We start from the raw sequence: 20,645 nt of genomic DNA, 5'->3' as shown, positions 1-20,645 counted from the left end.
GGAAGCTCTTAAATTAAGCTGCCATTACATTTTACTTCAAAGTTTCTTGGGAAAAATGTATCTGCAATTAGTGTAATTAGTTACCAAAAGACATAATTAACAGCCAAATACACAGAGTTTTGCCCTCCACCCCCACACCCTGACAGTTGCAGCTGCTGGTGTTTTAGCCTCTGAAGTTTTACTGAAAACAGAGTTCCTGTGACAAAATCAGTTGTATTGCACATTAGAAACGTATTTCTGAAGTTCAGATGTACCTACACATGGGTTTATGTGTACGTATCTAAAAGCTCCTCACAATGTGAAACAACAGTATTAATAGAAAATACTAATGGAAGTTTAATAGCTACTTAAAAAAGGCTTTTAGAAGTTCATTGATGCAGCATTTCATACATGATATGTTTTTAATGGTAAAAATACATCATCAGTCAGCGTCTGACTGCATGTTTTCATTGCAGTTGAAAATGGGAAAGTTAAAACGAGGTGAGTGGTGTATGGTGGTTGGTTATGAAGTGCTGTGGAATGGGCTGGGCAATGTGTACAGAATTTACACAGTGCTCAGGTGTAAAAAAAGAAGTATGTGTCTATAAAAATTACATGGTTTAAAAAAGGTTCTATTTAGAAGCAGAGAAAACAACCAACCAACGTAAAAACTTGATTTATATATCAAAACTATGCCATTTGGTTTTCTAATAAAAAATCAGAATGTGATTTAATTTTTTCCCCCCTCCAGATGTCCAAGAGCAGTAACTTCTGGATTGGGGTACTTAGGAGATCCTTAGTCTACAGGGCAAGGAAGAACATAGTGTCCTCCCTGTGCTGCAATTTCCTTGAACATATAATACAGAACCTTCTTTCCAGCTTTCCTGATGTTTGTTGTGCAACACATGTTGGCAGTGGAAAACAGATGATCCTGTTCTTGCAATTTGTATTTGTATCATGTATTAATAGGGGACCCCTGGTGGCCTAGTGGTTAGCGTGCAGGACTCTCACCTCTGCAACCCAGGTTCGAATCCAGCCAGTCCCCCGGGCAGATGGAGCCCGTTAGCCCTGTGTGGCCATCCATCTATGAGAAGGTCACTCTAAACAAACCTACGTCCTGAGGACCTCACTGCCATTGTCCAAGCTTGCTTGGCCCCGGCAGATGAACCTTAGGATTAAAGGGTGGGCTCAGTTCAGCGCAGGCTGTGTCTCACCTAAAAAATCCATTGCGCAGACTGGAAAGGTAAAAGACCTTTCCCCAAATCTTCGTTCGCGAAGACTGGCCATTATTACATTATGTATTAATATTATAAAACTTGGTAGAAAAGCTCTTTAATCTTTATCTCCCAGAGTAGAAGGTTTGAATATGCATAGTTGTTCTCTGTGTAGGATTTACTTTCCTTCCTTTCTCAAAGCAGCCTGGGTTTAGGTAGGCTGTTGGCCCTTAGTCCTGCAGTATTTGGTGTTGACAGCAGTTTTTTATTTTTTACTGTAGCTCTTAACAAATTAGGTTTTGAATCAGAAGTTGCCTACTGCAGTGGTGTTTTATAGTTTGATGACAGATTTCGTAACTCGTTTAATAACATATATGCTGGCAAATAAGTAATGAGTAACAAAACATTTTCCTCCTGCACCCTGATGGTACTTGCATTTGCTATGGTTCCATGTGTTGTTTTCTCAGTTATTTCCCTGAAGCTAAACAGAACCATGCTTTCCTGCTCCTGACAGGCACTTTGGAGTTGGTCATTCAAGGGATAGAATAATAGGAACAATCCTTGAGAAAAGTTTTCAGAGTAAGTAGGGATTCAGATAAGTCTGACTCGGTGTGTGCAAACCTTGCCACAGTTAGGCTTGCAAAATTCAGCCTGACTACAAAGTATATTAGATACAACATACTTGTGACTAATTCAAGGGTAATAAATGCTTGCATGTTTCTGGCATAATTATCATTAAACAGCCTTGCTGAAAGTCATGTGAAAAATAACTATATATTGTAAAAGGGGGTCTGTCTATTTAGTGAGTAAAAGAACAATAATTTGGGGGGAAGTAATGAGGGTTGGTTTTTTTTTTTCCTCTCCAGTCTAATGTATTTAAGTTTTCAGTATACTGTTGCTAGTTGTTCTTATAGTGGTATTTCATAGTTTCTTTGGGGGGTGTATGTGTTGGATTTTCTTTGGATTTTGTTTGTTTTTCGTTTCAGCTGTAACACTTTAAATACTGTGTAAGTGTTGATTGTAGTACTAGGGCAGGAGGAGAAAGTAGAATGCATGTTTAATATCATTGTAGTAGTAAGGGGAGATAGCCAAAAGAGGTAGCAGAATTAATATTTTACCTTTTGCAGTTTGCACAGTTATCTTTTCTAGAGACATGCTCTTGGATATCCCAAACTGTGAGGAATACTAGCACAAGGTGTGTTTTCCTCCCACCTATCTTTCAAAAGTTTCAAGGTCCATATTTTTTCCTCTGGATTGTTTGGTGTTTCTCTGCTTCTTCATAGACTAATGGTTGACTTGGAATCTTTGCTTGGTACAGTCTGTATTTGCCAATCCATACCAGTGTGAATTTCTCCAGAAAACTGTGTGTCGTGGTCTGTTGGCTTATATTGTTTCTGAAGGCTATGATAAAATATTATTTGGGATCTGTACAAAGTCAGAAATTGAAGTAGGATTTTCGTGGTGACCCTTTGTTTTTTAGTTACGTTTAAACATACGAAGTGCTGAAGTTGATGGCTCCTGGGTCTTGACATTTTTTTTCTTAATTTTATTTTTTCCTTCCTCTGATTTAACATAATAGTAGGATACAGAAAGGGAAGAATGGCAGCCGAACCCAGTAAGCTATAAAGTACTATTAATGTACTTTTTCATCCTCTCTCTTCTTCGTTGGATGAGTTAACACTGACTGTACCCCCTTCGTCCCCAGCATGCAAAAAGAACTATCTGGCCTTTCATCTTGGTTGCCTTTTGTTTTTTTCCTTCAGCTCTTTTGCCACTGCAAGACAGATCTGTGACTGCCTTTCCTTGTCATGATAGGCATTTCATAAACACTTTTAAAATTCTGAAATCCTAAACTAGGAATTTCCGCAGGTTCATCAAAACTGCTCCTTGACATAACAAGGTTTCAGCTGGGCCAATGTAGTGATAGATGTCAGTCACTTCTGATGGAAAGTCCACATAAGGCAGATGGCTTTGCATGGCAAGTATCTCCAAATCTGCACTGCTCTTAGTAGCAGGAGATAGATTTTTTTTTTTTCTGCCTTTGTTACAACAGTGTTCTGCAGATGTGGCTTATGCCAGAGAAATCTGTTAGAGGCTTTCATTTCCTGAAAATTTGGTGAAATGACTGTGCCCTGAGATGGTGTTTTACGGAGGTTGTGCTTGAAAAGTTGCAATAGTGTTAATTCATATTGAGACTTGTAGATAGTTTTATTACACATAAACTTTCCTATCCTTTCAAGGGGAGCCATCTTTCTCTTAACTTCCTGTGCATCACAGAAAATCTCAGCAAATAGATCAGTTATGGACCATAGAAAATTTGAAGTGTAAATTGTAGATTCGTTAATGAAATCTTGGTATTCTAACTGAATTTACTCATTCCTACACTGTGGGTTTGCACCCAGTTTTTTCAAAGAAAAAGAAACTCAGCTGGAGTTGAGTGTCATGCTCATTCTTCAGTTCCAGCAGTGCTAAAGGCAGTTACTCATAAAGCAGGATGAGATGAGGCTGGAAATAATTGCTGCTGGAAGTTAATAAAAACAGGAAATTACAAATTTCTAATTATTTTTCTTGAGATATTGATGCCGAGAATCTTCAGACTTCAGTCTAATTAAAGAAGGCAAGCTCTCTGCTTCATAGTTCAGCTACTCTCTGCTTATTAGAAATAATCTATCCTCACAAAATATATAATATTTAGTTTACATATGTTAATTAGAATATTCTTCTCATGAGGTTTGGAGGCTGGTTTTCATCCTGTCAACGTCCAGCCGTTTTACTGACATCATTGTTCATGAAACTGAGTTCTCTGTTTCTTTAAAAAATTTTTTTTTGGTGGTGGTGGCTTGGGGTTTTTTTGTTAGCTTGTTTTGCTGATGGTTGGGTTTGCGTTTTTTAAAGTACCAGTGACTGGTTCCACAATTCCTCTGTGTGTCTGTTCTGGTCACTTTATGTTGCTATTGGAGAATCTGTAATTTCCTCCTGTCTGAGAGACAGTCTCCTGGTAAGGTGGCATTTTTGTAGGCACCAAAGGTGTGGTCACAGGGTTGCATGGGTTGCATTCTCACCTCTGTGTTCAGGCACCTTGAAGTACTGCCTGAATTTGAAGTATGTGAGTTGATCAGAAACATCTTTCTGGTCAGGACAAAGTGGGGATACTTGAACCTCTTTCAGTGTGTTTTTATTGTTCTCACTGGCTGTGCTTTTCTGATGAGACCAAAGTTGCTGTATTTCAGCCAAAAAGGGAGGTGACCTTTGAGGCTGCTAATTTGACTACTCTAGTAAACGAAGCAGTATGACCAGGTAGAAATTTTAATTGGTCCTAGTTGGAATCTTAAGTCAGTAATCAGACAGAAAAAAAACCCCAGCTTGTAGTAATAAAGTCTATTTTATTTAGTATTGCTCAGAATTATAATGAGGAAAGGCTCTTAAGCACTACATAGGAAAGGCTCTTAAACAAGGTATATTTCTGAACCTTAAAATCTACTTGGTCAGCTTTTTCACTGTAACGTCAAGCAACCATGCAGCAAGGCCACAGCTTTGAAAGTATTGCTTTATAAATGAGGAATGCACCCAAAAAGGGATCCTTGTCCCTTCTCAATGAAAGCCTGTCAGAGCAGAAGTCAAGCTGCCTATTAAGCAGGAAGGGCAATTCTTTTATTAAAATACTTGCAAGGCAGCCACCTGGAGATTTGTTTATTGCTTTGCTAAATGTTATATATGATGCTGTAATACAGTTATCAGCAGTTTGGGAAAACAATATAGTTTAAAAAAAAATCTATCTCCTTATTCTAGTTCATCAGTTCTACATGGTAGTGCTGATGGTTAGAGCTGCTTATTCTAAGAAAAAGATCTTTTTCTTCCCTCTCTAAAACGAGTTATCTAACAAGTAGCTCAAGTATGCAGGTAGTTGCGCAGTTATTCTGTATGTCTAATAAAAATGTGCATGTTAATGTACTTCTTTAGAAATTCAATCTTTAACCTGATATTAAATATCTCTTTTGGGGGTGTGGTTGTGGAAAGAAACCAGAATTTTTCATCAAATCCTAGTTACCGCTTTTTACTCCTGACTTCTGAAAAGGAAAATATTCCGGAGTACCTGGAGGGGTTTTTAACTAGTGTTCACACATGGTTTTTGTGCTACATGGTTTTGGACCATGAACTCTGTACTGAATGAGGTTTAAAGATGTGAATAGCTGTTTGTGACTGTTGATAATTTTTAAAGAAAAACAGGTGGGGACAAGTTTTGGGCTTGCAGCCAGTTTCTTTCCCAGTTGTCTCACTTTGTCTGGTTTGTGCCAGCTCTAAGAACTGAAGTTTGTGCCTTGCTGTGTAAGCCATGTTTTAGCATGTGCAGCATTTCGAGGGTGCCACTTGACCTGACAGACCTTTGAGGGAGTGTTTTCTCTCCCATGTGGTTTGAGAGACCTACATGAGAATTGCTGTAGTGGGCTTCAAAGTGTGCTGAGGAGAAAAGATCAGATTCTTAGCCTCTCAGGGAAATTAACTTTTATTTAACACAAGAAATAATCTAAGCCTTAAGAAACTCTCAATGTAGCTAGAAGTAGTTGCTTTTCTCCTTGTAGAAAATAATTTACATGTGTTGTAAAACTAACGCAAGCTTTTGAACTAATACAGGTAGAGTTTGAATGTCTGATCTATTCTTACTCTTTTTAGGCCATGATGACTGCACGACCTATTTCCAGTGTCTCATTTGGGTATCGGTGTTTAAAAGCTTAAAATGTAAATTCCAGAAAGCTGTTTGGTTTTTGGGGTGGGAGTGGTGTGTTATGTGGGGTTTTATTTTGCTCTGTACAAGTACTGAGACTTTTAGCTTAATCATAACTTTTTTCCTCTTTCAATTTAAGAAAGAATTTCTATACAGGAAAAATTCAAGGTATTCCAAATACTTTTTGTTTATTAAATAAACTGGTACAAGTTACAGTAGGCTTGCATAGTGTTATGTGTCTCTGGTTTATTATCAGTAAGAAATTGTATGTATATTTAAAATATTCTAGTAGTCAGTAATGGTTATTGTGTCTAGTTGTTGCTTCCCAGAAGGCAAAACCTCTTCATTCCATATGGTGTTTGGCAAGTCTGATCTTTCCGTAGTCTTTAAGAAAGCATAAATTTTTAATGTTAGGTCTGTCCCCTTTCCCAGCTGAGAGCTGCTCTGAGTGGAGATCTGTCTCTGAATCTTTTTCTTGCAGGGTCTCTTCCAGTTTCAAACAGCTTTGACTCCTGTCAGAGGTTAATCCTTCTCCTTGAGCAGTGCCATTAGAACCTTACAAAAATACCACCTCTTAGATTTTATCTTTCTGTGACTTGAGCTGCTTTGGATCTTGCTTGGGAAAATACTGCAGGGTTTCTTTCCTTAATGATAATGAAAATATATCACAGTATTTATTAAACTCTTTGATGTTAGTAGTAAATGAATTTGCAGCTATTTCTTATTTTAATATTGTATTTTTAACATTAAACATAAAATGAAAGGAATAGCTGTATACATGCCTCTTGTTTCTTTGGGGGCTTTTTATTTGGTTTTGGTTTGTTTAGAAATTCACTTTGGAGAAGTGGAACTTGACAGTGAAGGACCACCAAAATGCTCCTGCCCTGAGGACACATTGAATCTGAGCTCAATGACTTTTGCATGTCATTTTTCTCACTCTTGTATTTTTTTTGTTTGGTTTGGGTGAGGGGTTTTTGGGAGTTCCCTTTTTTTTTTTTTTTCTTCTTCTCTTCATGGGAGTGGTATTCCTAGCTAGTGGTTTTCAAAAGCAACCTTAAGCCATCCATAATTTAAACTAACCCCGAAATGCTGTCTGGAATCAACGGGAAAGCCTCTACTGGTGTGAGAAACCTTTGCTCTGAGATGCAGAGTAGAACGTGCAATTTCTATACTCAGTATCTTTCATGTTTTGGTGCTGTATCTGCTTTTAAGTCTGAGCCACTTGTTGGGAGTGTTTGCAAGGACACGGGATGAGTGTCAGTCACACCACTGCTACATACATTTATTTAACAGCTCACTCCCAGAGACTTTGCTCCTTAAAGAAAAATGGTGGGTGGGTGTGTTCTGCTTGTTTTTTGCATGGACAGTTTGTTACAGAGATGTTAATGTTTTTGCAGTTACTGTATGTGCAAATACAGAACTCCTGCCTTGTATTTCTGTTCTGTTAGTTTTTTGGACATTATTGCTGGTTCTGTTGGGTGTACCTTCCTTCTTTACTCCCTTAAACTTGTCATTCTACTCTCTTGCAATTTTGAACTAATCCAGCAATGAGGTATTTGGAGCTGTCATCTCACAGGTTGGCACTATGCCTTATCCATGTTTTGCCAAATTTATGGCAAGATTCACTCTACCCAAAGCAAGTGAACTGTATCAGTTCACATTTTAGTTACTTTACTCAGATTTTCTTCTAATTAAGAAGACTGACAGTATTGGGTTTTTTTTATCTTAATAGTTTATTATTTCATTCTGAAGTTGTACCAGTTCTACTTAAAGACACTGTGTAATGAACTCTTGTTCCTGTTGAAATTTGTTCAATAGGCAAGATGAATTATGGCTTAATTCAAATTGGTTCGCTATGGATTAACTTTATTTTTCAGAGCTGTTTTTCTAGGATCTACTCCCAGTTTGATTTGGATTTTTCTATTTTAAAACTGGTTGGTTATGTTTCCCACTACTTTCTTCCCCCGGTCTGCAGGAACAATTTCAATGCTGTGTCTGTCTGTAAATATCTGCCACCCCCAGTCTTTTGCTTCTCTTGACTACAAATCTTTTTGTTTGGTTTGTTTTGTTCCTCCTGCCCCATTTGGAAAAGATGTGGAAAACTAGCACAAAAATGTGAAGCTGCAATGTTAAAACTGAAGTGATTTAAACCCTGCAGGTTAGTGTATGAGCTGCCTCCCTTGTTTCCTTTTTAACTGATGAGTCAATGAGTCAATTTGGGGGGTTTTAATACCTTTAAAAAAAAGAAAAAGAAGCCTTATCAGCCTTACTGTCTTCACTCTACTTGTCATTTATATGTAAGATGATTTTTGGAAATATTAATGGAACACATGTAAGGTAGAAATGAAACTACATCATATGCACATGTTTTGGAAAAGGTATTGCTGACGTGATAAACTTTCACTAGAAGTGATCTGTAGGTGGTTAATTTTTTTTTCAATAAATAAACTATTTTGACAACCTTTTGTCGTTTTTCTGTAACTTAAAATGTCTTCATGAAACAAAAGAAGTCAATTGTGTCATTTTAATTTTTTCTTTATTTTAAGGTACTCTAGCAGTTAACTCTAGCAGTTGCCAGAACGGCAGATTTCTTTTCTTTCCCTCATGGCAGTATTTGCCCTTACTGGTCTTTTGTGAGTCTTAAAGCTTGTACGTTTCAGGTTTCAAGAGTCATTTTGAACTATGAACTGAGATAATTCTTAATTTAAATTTAGGTTTTGACCTGTCAGTGTCACAAAGTTCAATAAACATGATTTTGTTTGAAAATATTTTATCTTACTATACAATATAATTGGTGTAAAATATTCAGGTAAATATTTATTCGAGAGCAGATTCAACTTAATTTAATTTCTTAAAAACTGCAGATGTATATGGCTTGGTTAAGACTGTGACAGCATCTGGCAGTCATTTCAGCAGGTGTTTGTATGAGGATATTAATATTACACACACATTCTTCCAAATTTGTTTATTGACTTTTATGCTTCTGTCATTGACAAATGTAATTATAATGCTTTTTATGTATGTTTAGCTGATACTGTTACTCTTCAAAATAAGGTTTTTCAAAATATTTTGGAGACACTCAAGTTCTGTATTTTAAAATAGATTTTTCTGCTTCGAAACAGTGTATGTTTAAGTGGTTTTTAGGGAAGGATTTTCAAAATAGAGCTCTTGGAGTTCTCAGTCTTTTTTAAGAGTTGTTACATTGCTTGCTCAGGGAAGGATAATGTGCAGTGTTGGGGAAATACTACTTTGTGAGCAGCATTTCTCTGAAGGCTCCTCCTGTAGCTGGTTTAGTCTGTTCAGAGCTTGCAGGGAGCGTTTGGAAGGCCAAAAACAAGCACTGAGGCTACTGCTGTAAAGGATCACTCAAGACCTTCAGGTTTCTTGGTAGTGTTCCATTTGGCAGTACACAGGCTGCACTTGGAAAAACATGATCAGTTGTTGTTCCTGAAGTGTCAGAAATCATCTGTGCAGAAGCCCCTCAGATGTGTGGCAAAAACTGCTGGTGAGAAAGATGTCATCCAGCTCACCTGACTGGGGTTATCCTTCCATAAGCATGTCACCTGTGCGGGTGACGTGTCAACCTGTCAGTAGGTTGGGGGCAGGGCCAGGCCAGAGGATCTTGGCTCCTGAAGCACCTTCTCCCTGTGAGCTGCTCTCACAATACAGGAGCCTGTGTCACCATACGTTCCAGGTGCACGGCCACATGGACCGGTGCCCCCAGGCTGGCACCGCTCAGCAGTGAAGGGCACCTTGGCTCATGTGTGCTGGGCACCCTTCTGCTTCCCATGCCATGTGGATTCTTGCTTTCCCTTGCTACCCTTCCCTCGTCTTACTTGCTGTTCAAATGGAAAAAGGAAGATTTTAATTCTTCTGATACCTGCTGTGAGTGTGAGTGAATGTGTGCATATCCCTTAATGTCATCTGTGCTAGAAAAGTGATCTTTGAGCGGGACTCCTGCCATCTTCCTAAAACCACTGCAAAGAAATGAATACATTTCTCTTCTGCTTAGCCAGTCCTTCAGTGTTTCAGCCAAACTGACCTTTACTGCCATTTTCCCCCTCAGGCTTCTGCCTTCTCTTTCCAGCACTAATATATTTTGTCCTTTGTGGCCTCCATGGGTTTACTTCTAAAGACCTGATGGGGGTTTATCTGTGCCCTTTTCATCACCTATTGAGGGATCAAAATTCTGTGCTTTGATTTTTATTTTTCTCTTTTTCCTGTTGTCTTTGCTTATGATGCTTTTGCTGTGTCTCATGTGGCAATTTTGAACTATTGTACCGACCATCCAGAACAGGGGGAAAAAACCAGCTCTTCTGACAGTCATCTTGTGTCTTTAATGCAAAGCAGGGGAGCAGTGGGGGCTTTAAGACACAGCACTCAAAGTCCCTGGTTAGCTTCTGGAAGATATTAGCAACAGAAATCATAATTACTGTATCAAATTTAAAATAGAAACAAGGGGTGCAGAGTAGATCTGTGTGGCGATGTTTGAATATGTTTGGGTGTTTTGCTATGAGAGAGCCTTCGGACTGGTGGTGGTGCCTGAATTTTAACTCGCAGGGCCTGCTTTACACCCTCTGCTTCTATTTCAGCTCTGGTGTGCCAGGGGAGGCTTCTGTCTTCTGCCTGTTGATATCTTGTGAAATTGGTGGGGTGTTTTTAGTCAGAGATGAAAAGAAACAGGTAAAACCAGGCGACTGAATCATGAGTATGCAGTGGGTCTGCTCTTAGGTCAGCAATCTCCACAGGCACACGATGCCAACACTGGGCCAGACACTCCACAAGAAAACATTGCTGGTCATGTGTCAGTGTTCTTTAGGTTTTTTTACATAATTCATAATTACTTAGGCTTCCGAGGTAGAGAAGTGTTCAGCTGCTAGTGAGGTGTGCTCTGTAAGCAGCAGACAGGAAGACTGAGCCATCTTGTAGCTGAAGTTACAGAGGTGTCTCTGTTTTAAAAGGTGGTGGGACTTGGTAGAAGTTCCACCGTTCACTTCTGTCCCTAAAACCTGTGCTGCAAAAGGGGGTGGTGGTTCTTGCCAGTCATGTGCTCTTGTCCCCCTCGTGGCTGTGCCGGGCTGGCCGAAAGCTGGTCATGGAGGTAGTACTTGCAGGTTAGTTTTCAGGTGGATTGATGAGCTGATGAAGCTCTTCTAGATTGCTTTGAGCTGCCTGTGTGAAGTTGCACATGTACCACCAGTGAACTTCATCTTTGTACCAGATTCTGTCCTCAATTAGATGTCCTGGCAGTGTTGTGATCTGTTATGGTACATGGCAAGGTTGCAATTTATAAATACCAGCTAAGGAACAGAAAAAAATGGGACCATAAGGGAGCAGGAGGACGCTGAATTAGTGTGGGTTTTTTTTTCTCAGAGTTTTATTGTTTTGATGGTATGTGTAATCCAGTTTTGTAATTATTGTTAAACCAAAAACCCCTTAGGTAAATCATGATATTAAGATTCTGAAATGTAAGAGAGTCTCTTTAGAGTTGTTTCTTTGTGTTTTAAACAAATTACTTTAATATTGGAAGGGTAGGGGAATTTTATGGTGGAATATTGGGGCTTTTTTGTGGTTTTGTTTTTTTTTTTTTTACAGCAGTCTCTTCTCAACCTAATATATTTAGGAAAACTGCTGGCTCTACAGCATTGCTTTTCTGGCTATCGCTTCCACATCACATTTTGTCCAGTTTAAGAACAAAAGACCAATTAAAATGAAAAGGAAATCCAAAATTTTTTTCTCACAGTTAAGCACCTGCAAGAAGTATACCTTTTACTTCAGTGGAGTTGGCTTAAATTTATTTTCTTGGGTTTTTTGTTTGGGTTTTTTTCCTGGCCTTTTTAAAATTCTTGTAACTTTATAATGTAATGCTGGTTATAGGGCATGCAGTGATAAGTAATTATTCCTTGCTTATTTCAAGTATGTTCCATAAATATATGAACAGGGAAAATTGAAAGTAGTGAATCAAAAACTTTAAAATTATTCTCATCACACTTTCTGCACTTCTTTTTTTTAGGGGCAGGGAGAAAATATGTTCTTAGTTTTCTAACGTATAATTTAGGTGAAGTGGATGTATTTAAAGCTACCTCTATTTTACAGAAGGTTCTGTATGCTGTCCTGGGCTATTCCTGAAATGTTAGAGGAAAATTCTGCCTTGAGTTTTGTACTAAATGTTATGTTTACTAAAAGATTTCTTGATAACATCTAGTTAATAATTGAAATCCTGTGTTCCTTGTTCTGCTGATTGTGTTAGGTGAAAAATTTGAGGTAATGAGGTGATGGAATTATTGTAGCGAATTAAATGCTTGCAGAGAAACCAAAAACCCAAGTGTCTCATGTAGCTTTATGTATGCTGTGTATATTCTGGGTTTTTTGGTTTGTTTTTTTTAACTAGAGCTTTTCTGTTCTCTTGCACTTCCTCCCCACCCTCCTGACTTACCAGAAAATTTCTGAAGCATTTTCCTGGTATAAAACAAAATTAAAATTCCAATTATCAAATTTCTTTTTTTGTTTACAGATGATGATGTACCTGCAGATATGGTTGCAGAAGAATCAGGTCCTGGTGCACAAAATAGTCCATACCAACTTCGCAGAAAAACTCTTCTACCTAAAAGAACAGCTTGCCCTACAAAGAGCAGTATGGAGGTAACTTCTTTGTTTTTAATTGTAAAGGAAATCTTACTGATTCAAGAATATGATACTAATTTAGTATTTTTCACAAGTTACCTAGTGACTGAACTAATTCTTATTTATTTCACTAAAGGGTGCCTCCACTTCAGCTACTGAAAACTTTGGTCACCGAGCAAAACGTGCTAGAGTATCTGGAAAATCCCAGGATTTATCAGGTAATAACTTTGTACTAAAAATGAGGTGAGAGAGAAGAACAGTTTAGTTTCACGTGCAACCCCACACATCACCCCCAAACTTCACCTTTCCTGTGTGCTCTCCAGCTAAGAAACAGTAGTGGAAAATCCCCAAAACTAGTTTGTTCTGAACTTCAAATTTGGAATGATGATTTCAATCAGAACTTTTAGAATCTGGTTCTTTAGTCTGTCTGCTTCACTGCAGGCAGGTTTTGGTTGTTTTTTATTCTCCTCACAGTGCTGTGTAGTTGTATCTAAGCTACAGTAAGGAGGAGTAAGGCTGCAGTGGTGCCTTACCATTTCTCATATTGATGGTATTGTTCAGAAGTAGTTCTGGTATGTTATTATAGCACTTAATTGTGGAGAGAGTTTGTGTGTTTTTAAATAAAAATATGCATATACCTATATATATAGATGTACATATACTTTTGCACACAGCTACAGTATATGTACATTGTATAATAGGCACACGTGCAATACATGTGTATATAATTATAGTGTGTGTGTATTTTGTGTGTACACACATCGTAGATATACTCAGGCACACATACCCTACTTGTACTTTTTTCTGTGTAGTTTTCAGTCTCTCTGCTTCTATACCTTTTTGTTTCCTGACACGCTCTTTAGTTCCAGGAGATCTGCTGTCACTTTTCCCTGGAAAATCAACACCAATGCTTGCCAACTCCCGTTGATGTGGTTTCTGTTGCTTTTCTTGGTTTTTGGTTTGTTTTGTTGGTTTTTTTTAATCCATGTCTCCCTTAATATTGTGAACTAAAACTGAGCAGCTGGCTCAAGGCTTTGGTCTGTTTTCATTGCTTCTGTTGAGGTCTGCTCTTACTGGCTCCTCACCTTCTCCATAGTGTAGATTTTATCTTTCAAGCTCTGTCTCTTTCCCGCTCTGTTTTATTCTCCCTCTCTTTGATTAACTCCTGATTTCAGCAGCTGTTAAAGAACCATTTAATCTCAGATTTATATCCTTGAAATAGCCAGAACCAATTGGACATCAACCTGTGTCATTTTGCTTTGATTCATTTCCTGATTTGCTGTCTGAAGCCTTGTGCAAAGTCATCTTGTCACGGACTCAGTTTCTCTTGCCATTTCTTAGGCTTTTTTCCATGTCATTCACTTTCTTGCTGTATTTTTCATTGTGCTTTTGCTTGTCTCCTTGCTTTAGTGAAGGTGTGTAGCTTTACTTGAGTTCTGTGGTACAACTTACAGCACGAATGACACTGATTTCCAAAGGAATTCTCCACACTTTCACTGTGCATTCCTTTTGTTACATTCTTGAGGGGAGAGTACAGGGATTGTTGACGCTTCTCCAGCATGGAATTAACAGAGTAGTTGTTACAATTGTACAATTGTTACAATTCTACTTTTAAGATTGTATTCAAACCAGTCACAATCTAACAAGGGAGTGTCCTCCACAACCGATTTGCAATTAATCTCTTTCCCAGTACAGGTGATGGGGTTTTGCTGTTTTCCTTCTTGAGTTTCTGGGAGATTCCTCTAAATTTCTACGAGTATTGATTGTGGTGAGATTTATTTTAACACACAAACCCCTCCCACCCTGTTTTTTGTTGGCATAGGTAATGATAGCTTTTGGAATTGAGTTGTAAGCATGAGACTTCCTCATCACTGGAGATTATGTATTCTTGTGTACAGTTGATTTATTTTAGAACTGTAGATGAAATGAAGGCATGGGACTGGAAATACAGGAAAATGTCTTGGTGGAAACCATTCCTTTTTGTGTGGACTCTGAGTTGAGGAAAATTTGGTGGAGTCGAAAGAGAAATGCCAGTCAATTGGAGTTTCCAACTGGAGTGGAGGCAGTAGTTGGAAAACAGAAGACTGCTCCTTATTTTAATACTGATTTCAGATTTAGTTCTTCTGGGAGTGTTGCTTTTTTAAATTTCCCTTTTCCCTGAACTACATATTTGCAGTACATACTGAGACTGCAGGTTACTGGATCACTCATTGATTGTACTGTACATCAGGAACAAACATAACTCATAGTCTACAGAACTTACTGACTTTTTAAATTTATTTTTGTTTTTTCCCATTGATTTATAAGATATTTTCCCAAGAACAGTACATGCCATGTTTCTGACATATTTCTGCTTCTTAACAAGAAAAGATTTTTTACTAAGTACCTCCTTATAGAGTAAAAGCTATTTGTCTCCATCTTCTCCACAAAAGTGGACAAAAAAGGTACCCATACAAGACATAATTTGCAATTTGGGATTCTTGGGGTGGCATTCTTGGTCTTTGTACAAAGAAGGGAATTCACTTTCAGGCAGCTTTCCCTGCCCCTTGTCTTGGTATTACTTTGCTAATTCCTATCTACTAAATGATCAAAACTGAAACTGAATTAGCTTCACGCATATCCTGTGGAAACAGAATGACATAACCAGATGTGTTTCTAATTTTCAGTTGTGCAGTACATTAGCACTTACTGAATCATAAATAGTTCAACTGTCAACTTACGTTAGAGCAAAGATAAAGATTGGTGATGACCTCCTGCACTTTGTTTTTATTTTTATTCTTGTCTGGTTTTGACACTTATTTGGAAAACTGTGGGGTTTTTTTAATATGAATATGCATTTTGTACTTAACCTTTGCTTTGTCAATAGGCATAAAACTGTCATAAATAGGAGCACATTAATTTTTCTGATATCAGGGCCAGACAAGCCTTTTAAATGGTTTTGGCTTATTTTTGTAAACTGAGAGGAAGAACACATCAATTGCATCCTTGCTTTGAGGCATTATTAAAAGATACCCAAGATGTGAAGTGTGGATTTATAGAACAAAAGCATGTAGTTCTCTCTTGGATGCAGAGGAAATTTGAGTCGTAACATTAAGAAGCAAATCAGCTTTTTCAAGTTATACTGGAGAATTTCACCGAGTAATCATTGTATCAGTGATTTAAGTGGAGAAGTCTGAAATCAACCCCTGCTTAATTGAGCAGAAGGGCAATTTAAGTTAAATTGCTCATTTCTACAGGATTTTGGATCAAGCTGAATGAGGATAGCAAACACCTATGAAATCATCATCTTCATTTTGAAAACAGTGCCTAAGTTTCCCTGTAAATACTGCTTGAAAAATTGCAGGGCACAAGGTGGTTTATTGAGGCCTTTACAATTATTTTTTTTTATTTCAGGAAATGCTTTGACGCTTTCAAAGTTGGTCCTTGTCCCTTGCAGTAAGGAAACACATCTGGATTTCAGTTTTCATTTTGAGATAGGACCTAGGGAGGAAAACAGGAGTATGAACTTTGGAGCAGTGGGAGGCACTACATTAGTAAACTTCCCTCTTCAATAAAGAATTATTTCAAGGTCCTAACATACATAAACTTACAGGAAGAAAAAAATCTGCAGGTTGCTTATTGAAGTAACTGATTGTCTTGGGAAGAAGATCAAATTATATGCCTCAGGGATTTGTGTGTTAAAAGGAGAAGACAGGTCATGGAAGACTTGGAAGGATTTACTGCCTTGCATTCGCAATATCACATTTCAGCTTTCAATAAGACAGTAGAAGACTATCTCTACATCTAACTGGAAAGCTACCACAAAAAGATGAATTCAGAAGCAATGTCCAATTATCCTGTGATGCATTTCCAGAGTAATTAGAACTGTAGAATTAACTGCTCCTGCCTGTTTGACATAGGAAAGAACCTTTATATCTCCAGTGGAAAGGGACCTTTTTAAAAACCAGCATTGATTGTGCATGTGACATTCTTTGGTGATGCCCACCTGTATTCCCCTTATGGGCTGCTGTTCTGATTTCCAGACTTTAGGCTCCCCAAGTGCCTCTTGAGCATAAGGCTGTTCCAGACTACTTGCATTTCATAAGTTTTACTGACTTACTTGCTTTAGCCTGGCTGATAAGGCTTTTTTTGCTTTGTTTTTTGAATAAAAATAATTTTGTAATCTGAGATTAATAATACCATTGCTGAAGAGAACTGCTTTGGCCAACTTCTGGATGTTCATCCCTGTCTCCTTCCTTTTGTTCCATAGTAGCACTTCTGTAGCTTGCAATGAACTACAACAAGGATCTGATTATAAAAAAATAGTTTGTAGGAGGATGGGGATACTGTGGGAGCAAATAGTTGTGGGCATGTGGAATGGTGACACTTCCCACTTTGGTACAGCATAGATTTTTGTTGGATTGAAGTGCCGTCTACCTGTAGCTTATACTTAATGTTAGCTGTGATACTGCTGTGAGCAGCTGTCAACTGCATAAATGCCCTTCTGGCATCTTGGAGGAAATCAGTATTTGGGAGTCACTGAGGGAACATTCATACAGTGGTGCAACAAGGAACAGGTTCAGGGAAAGACACTGCAAACTCAGTAATATTTTAGAATTTCTATTACTTGGTGTGACTGGAGACTGTATGCATGACACTCTGTAAAAACAGCTCTAATTGGTTCTCTCATACTACACAGGTTCTGGTGATGTGGTCTACAGACCACAGTTCAGCATCTTCATAAAGCCACAGTTCTGATCCTTGCAGTTCCTTTTTTCTTTCCTATGGCTGGAAATAATGTATTTATTTGTGCAGCTTTTCCCAGGGAAGTCCTGGGATGCTGCTTTTTTTTTTGGTGAAATCTCACAGGGATACTGTTTTTCAGAATGTTGTTCCCTCCCATTTAGTAAGTTATCTTTCTTAAGCTCACATCAGTAGTCTTTTTGTAGTAGCCAAAATCACAATCGTGTTGCTCCTTGGATTCAGATGTTCTAGGAGAAAATAAATGATGCAAGGAGCATTACATGGATGTAATTGTGCTATGAATTTAGCAGATGAGAGCTTTTAATGCCTTGCATACAAATCCTCTAAACTTTGGCAGCTGTTCTGTATGGCTCTGCCTTTAGGATCATAGAAAGGATCTTAAAGGTGTTGACCAAGCCAGTGACCTGTGCAAGCAGAACTCACCTGCCTTGAGGATACCTGCCACAGAAGGGTCTTGTGAGAACACAAATACGGGTGGGGGTTTCCCAAAGGAACTGGTGTATGTGGAGTGCCCGTGTGCCCAAAGAGCAGGAGTTTAATAAAGTGCACTCATGTCTCCACACAATGACATGGGAATGCCACTTTCTCCAGCCTCCCTGTAGCAATACAGCTGGCAAGACTAACACTTCTTCTGGTTTAGATTTTTGATTTGAAAAGAAAAAAAAAAAGCATAAAGAGGAGTAAGTGGAAGAGGAGACTTTGGATTTACTGCAGGCTATTGGTTTCCCACATCCCAGGTGTCCTCTTTTCCTAATGTCTTCATTGTGGGAGACCAAGGAAGTTTTACTAGTAGTTTTTCCAGACAGTGACTATTTCTGAGTAAATTCTTTCGTATTTGAAAGCATTTTGCAGAGATTTTGGCTTTGGGACTGCATTATTATTATCGTATGGATAATGTGGGTTAATAGAATCACAATGAAGCTAATAGCAGTGAAAAGCTAGTATATCTGGAACATGCACAGTAGCTTACTTAACATCTGCAGTCATATACAGAATGATTCCTCCAGTAGAAAAGGTGAACTAAAATGTTTGGAAAGAGGACTTGAAATCTGTAACTTCTGGATTTTTTGCCTTCAGATTTAGAAGAAACATGCTTAAAAAAAAAAAAGGAAGGCTGCTTTGAGATAATTGGCATTTTAAATGGAAATCTTTCAAGTGACAAGTTGGTAATCTACTTCAGTCAGAATTTGAGGTGGCTAAATATGTCTGTAATCTTATATTGATTACTGTTTAATAGCAGCACCTGCAGAACAGTATCTTCAGGAGAAGTTGCCAGATGAAGTGGTTCTAAAGATCTTCTCCTACCTGCTGGAGCAGGATCTCTGTAGAGCAGCCTGTGTGTGTAAACGCTTCAGTGAGCTGGCTAATGATCCAATTTTGTGGTAAGTGAAAAGCTATTCCTCGTTATCTTCAGAAATACTAGATGTGCTGCTCAAGATGCCAGTACAATAGAAAAATTGAAATGTTGGTTACAATTAGTTGAATTAAAACCAATTGTATTTTAATATGTCTGCTTTAGTTAAGCAGTATTTGTTACTTATGAATGTCTGATTGTATGTATTAAACAGTAAAACTTGATTCTCTAGTAGTGTAGATACTAGTTAAACAATGTTTTAAAAAAATCAATCCCTTCAGTAGCCATTTCTTCTTCCCTCTTTAACCCTTTGCAGGCTGCAGTGGGGATTGTGATGCAAAAGGAACAAAACATTTCTTAATGTTAGATGCAAGCTTTGTCTAGTGTTACTTAAATTTTTTGTTTGTTTGTTTCATTTGATTTGATTTTTGTTTGTTTTGTTTAATGGTTGGGTGTTGGGGCTGTTTTTCCCCATTTGAATCCACCCTTCCCCTGGGTTATTGAGAGTTTGAATAAAAAGGATCTAAATTTGTAATTGTTTATAAGGGAAAAATAACATGTTTCTTAGGCTGCTTTTTTAAAAATAAAGACTAAAAGAAAAAGAATAAAATAACATCACAAAAATGCCCCCTTTTTCTTTCTGTCCTAAAGACAGCTTTGGGGATGTCTCGTCAGATGAATTACAGCTTCTGAGATTCAGTGGCATCCTGTAAGTCTGGGCTTAATATCAGCAGGCTCAGACACTGCAATTATTTGCATTCTGGCACTAATCAAAAGAATCCAACTGCTGTGTGCCATTTTCTTCTTTTTAAACCACTGTAATTTGTTCACTGATGAACTCTTTTTGGAATACAGTGCATCATTTGTTCTCTGTGAATGCATTTTTCAGTCTTTTTTTGGCAAGGTGAGGAAGAGGTGGTGGCACACTTGGTCTTAAGTTTGTTATTCTCGTGCTACTAGCTTTTGTAGGTGTTAAGGCAATGCTGTAGTTAATATGCAATTAGACTCTGATTCCACAAACACTGTAACTAACCGCTTGAATTTCTTCATGAGAATTGCACGTTGAGAACTTTATCACTTGAATCATGAAACACATCAAAATTTTTCTTAGAAAAACACAAAAGTCAGTACAACAGAAAAATGGTTTTGGAAGTGTCTAATTGGTGGGTACTGATCTTGGTAAAATTTGCTGTCAGACTGGCAAATCCCAGAAAAAAAATGGGTTTTAATTTTTGGTGTTATGTGAAAATGAAAGAGTAATCAGAAATGCATTAATTTTCTCTTTTGCTTGACACTTCTGCTCAGGAAAAGATTGTATATGGAAGTATTTGAGTACACTCGTCCCATGATGCATCCTGAACCTGGTAAATTTTATCAGATTAATCCAGAAGAATATGAACATCCAAATCCCTGGAAAGAAAGCTTCCAGCAACTGGTAAGAGTAGTATTTGTTTGTGTTCCAATTTACAGATGTTTATAAAAGTAAAAAACCCGGCTTGTGAAATGGAGCTGACAATAGTGATTCACTTGAGTTTAGACTTTAAATAAGGTGATGTGACTGAGGAGGTGGAGAGAGATCCTCTGGTGTTACACAGTAGGGGGAAATCTGAAGTTATTTCCTGTTTTGAGGCACACTTTAGGGAGACACAACATTGTAAAGTGCATAAGCATCCAGCTCTTCTGTCTTGGGTTTTCTTTGTGTTTTGCATCACTGAAATTCTGTGAAAAAGATTGTCATGGTCTGTGGCTCGCAAATAAACTGCAAATACGTTGTTGTTGTTGTATATTACTAACCCAGTGTGTGTGCTGGTTACCAGATTTGTGTGCATCTTCCTCTAGTAAACCAAACAGTATATTGGTAATACCACTTCAGGCTTAGTGATTCACAGTGACTGCAGCTCAACAAGTTATCTTTAGGGCGTGTGATTGAACCTCTAGTCCAAAATTCCGGAGGTATTGTAAGAATGGCTGGGCATGATATTTGAAAAACATTAGTAAGAGAAATATC

At 38.0% G+C, this 20,645-nt stretch overlaps 1 protein-coding gene across 3 annotated transcripts in view; it reads left to right on the top strand.

Annotated features, from left to right (window-relative positions):
• Positions 1 to 20,645, top strand: part of FBXO11 (F-box protein 11) — a 72,530-nt gene that overhangs the window by 23,359 nt on the left and 28,526 nt on the right. The window contains exons 1-5 of one of the 3 annotated variants that reach the window (XM_027696494.1): positions 10,966 to 10,971; positions 12,431 to 12,558; positions 12,677 to 12,758; positions 18,521 to 18,665; positions 19,943 to 20,072. In XM_027696494.1, the coding sequence (XP_027552295.1) occupies positions 12,451 to 12,558; positions 12,677 to 12,758; positions 18,521 to 18,665; positions 19,943 to 20,072 (465 nt within the window). In that variant the 5' untranslated portion in view covers positions 10,966 to 10,971; positions 12,431 to 12,450. Of the gene's footprint in view, positions 1 to 10,965; positions 10,972 to 12,430; positions 12,559 to 12,676; positions 12,759 to 18,520; positions 18,666 to 19,942; positions 20,073 to 20,645 lie in introns of those variants that run through there. The other 2 variants (XM_027696493.1, XM_027696492.1) reach the window with 2 other exon arrangements.

The sequence above is a fragment of the Neopelma chrysocephalum genome, unplaced genomic scaffold (assembly GCF_003984885.1).
Source record: "Neopelma chrysocephalum unplaced genomic scaffold, ASM398488v2 Primary Assembly neopelma1_108, whole genome shotgun sequence".
In the NCBI taxonomy this organism is placed as follows: Eukaryota; Metazoa; Chordata; class Aves; order Passeriformes; family Pipridae; genus Neopelma; species Neopelma chrysocephalum.
Note: the sequence above shows the minus strand (reverse complement) of the source record. Positions and strands in the feature narration are given on the sequence as shown.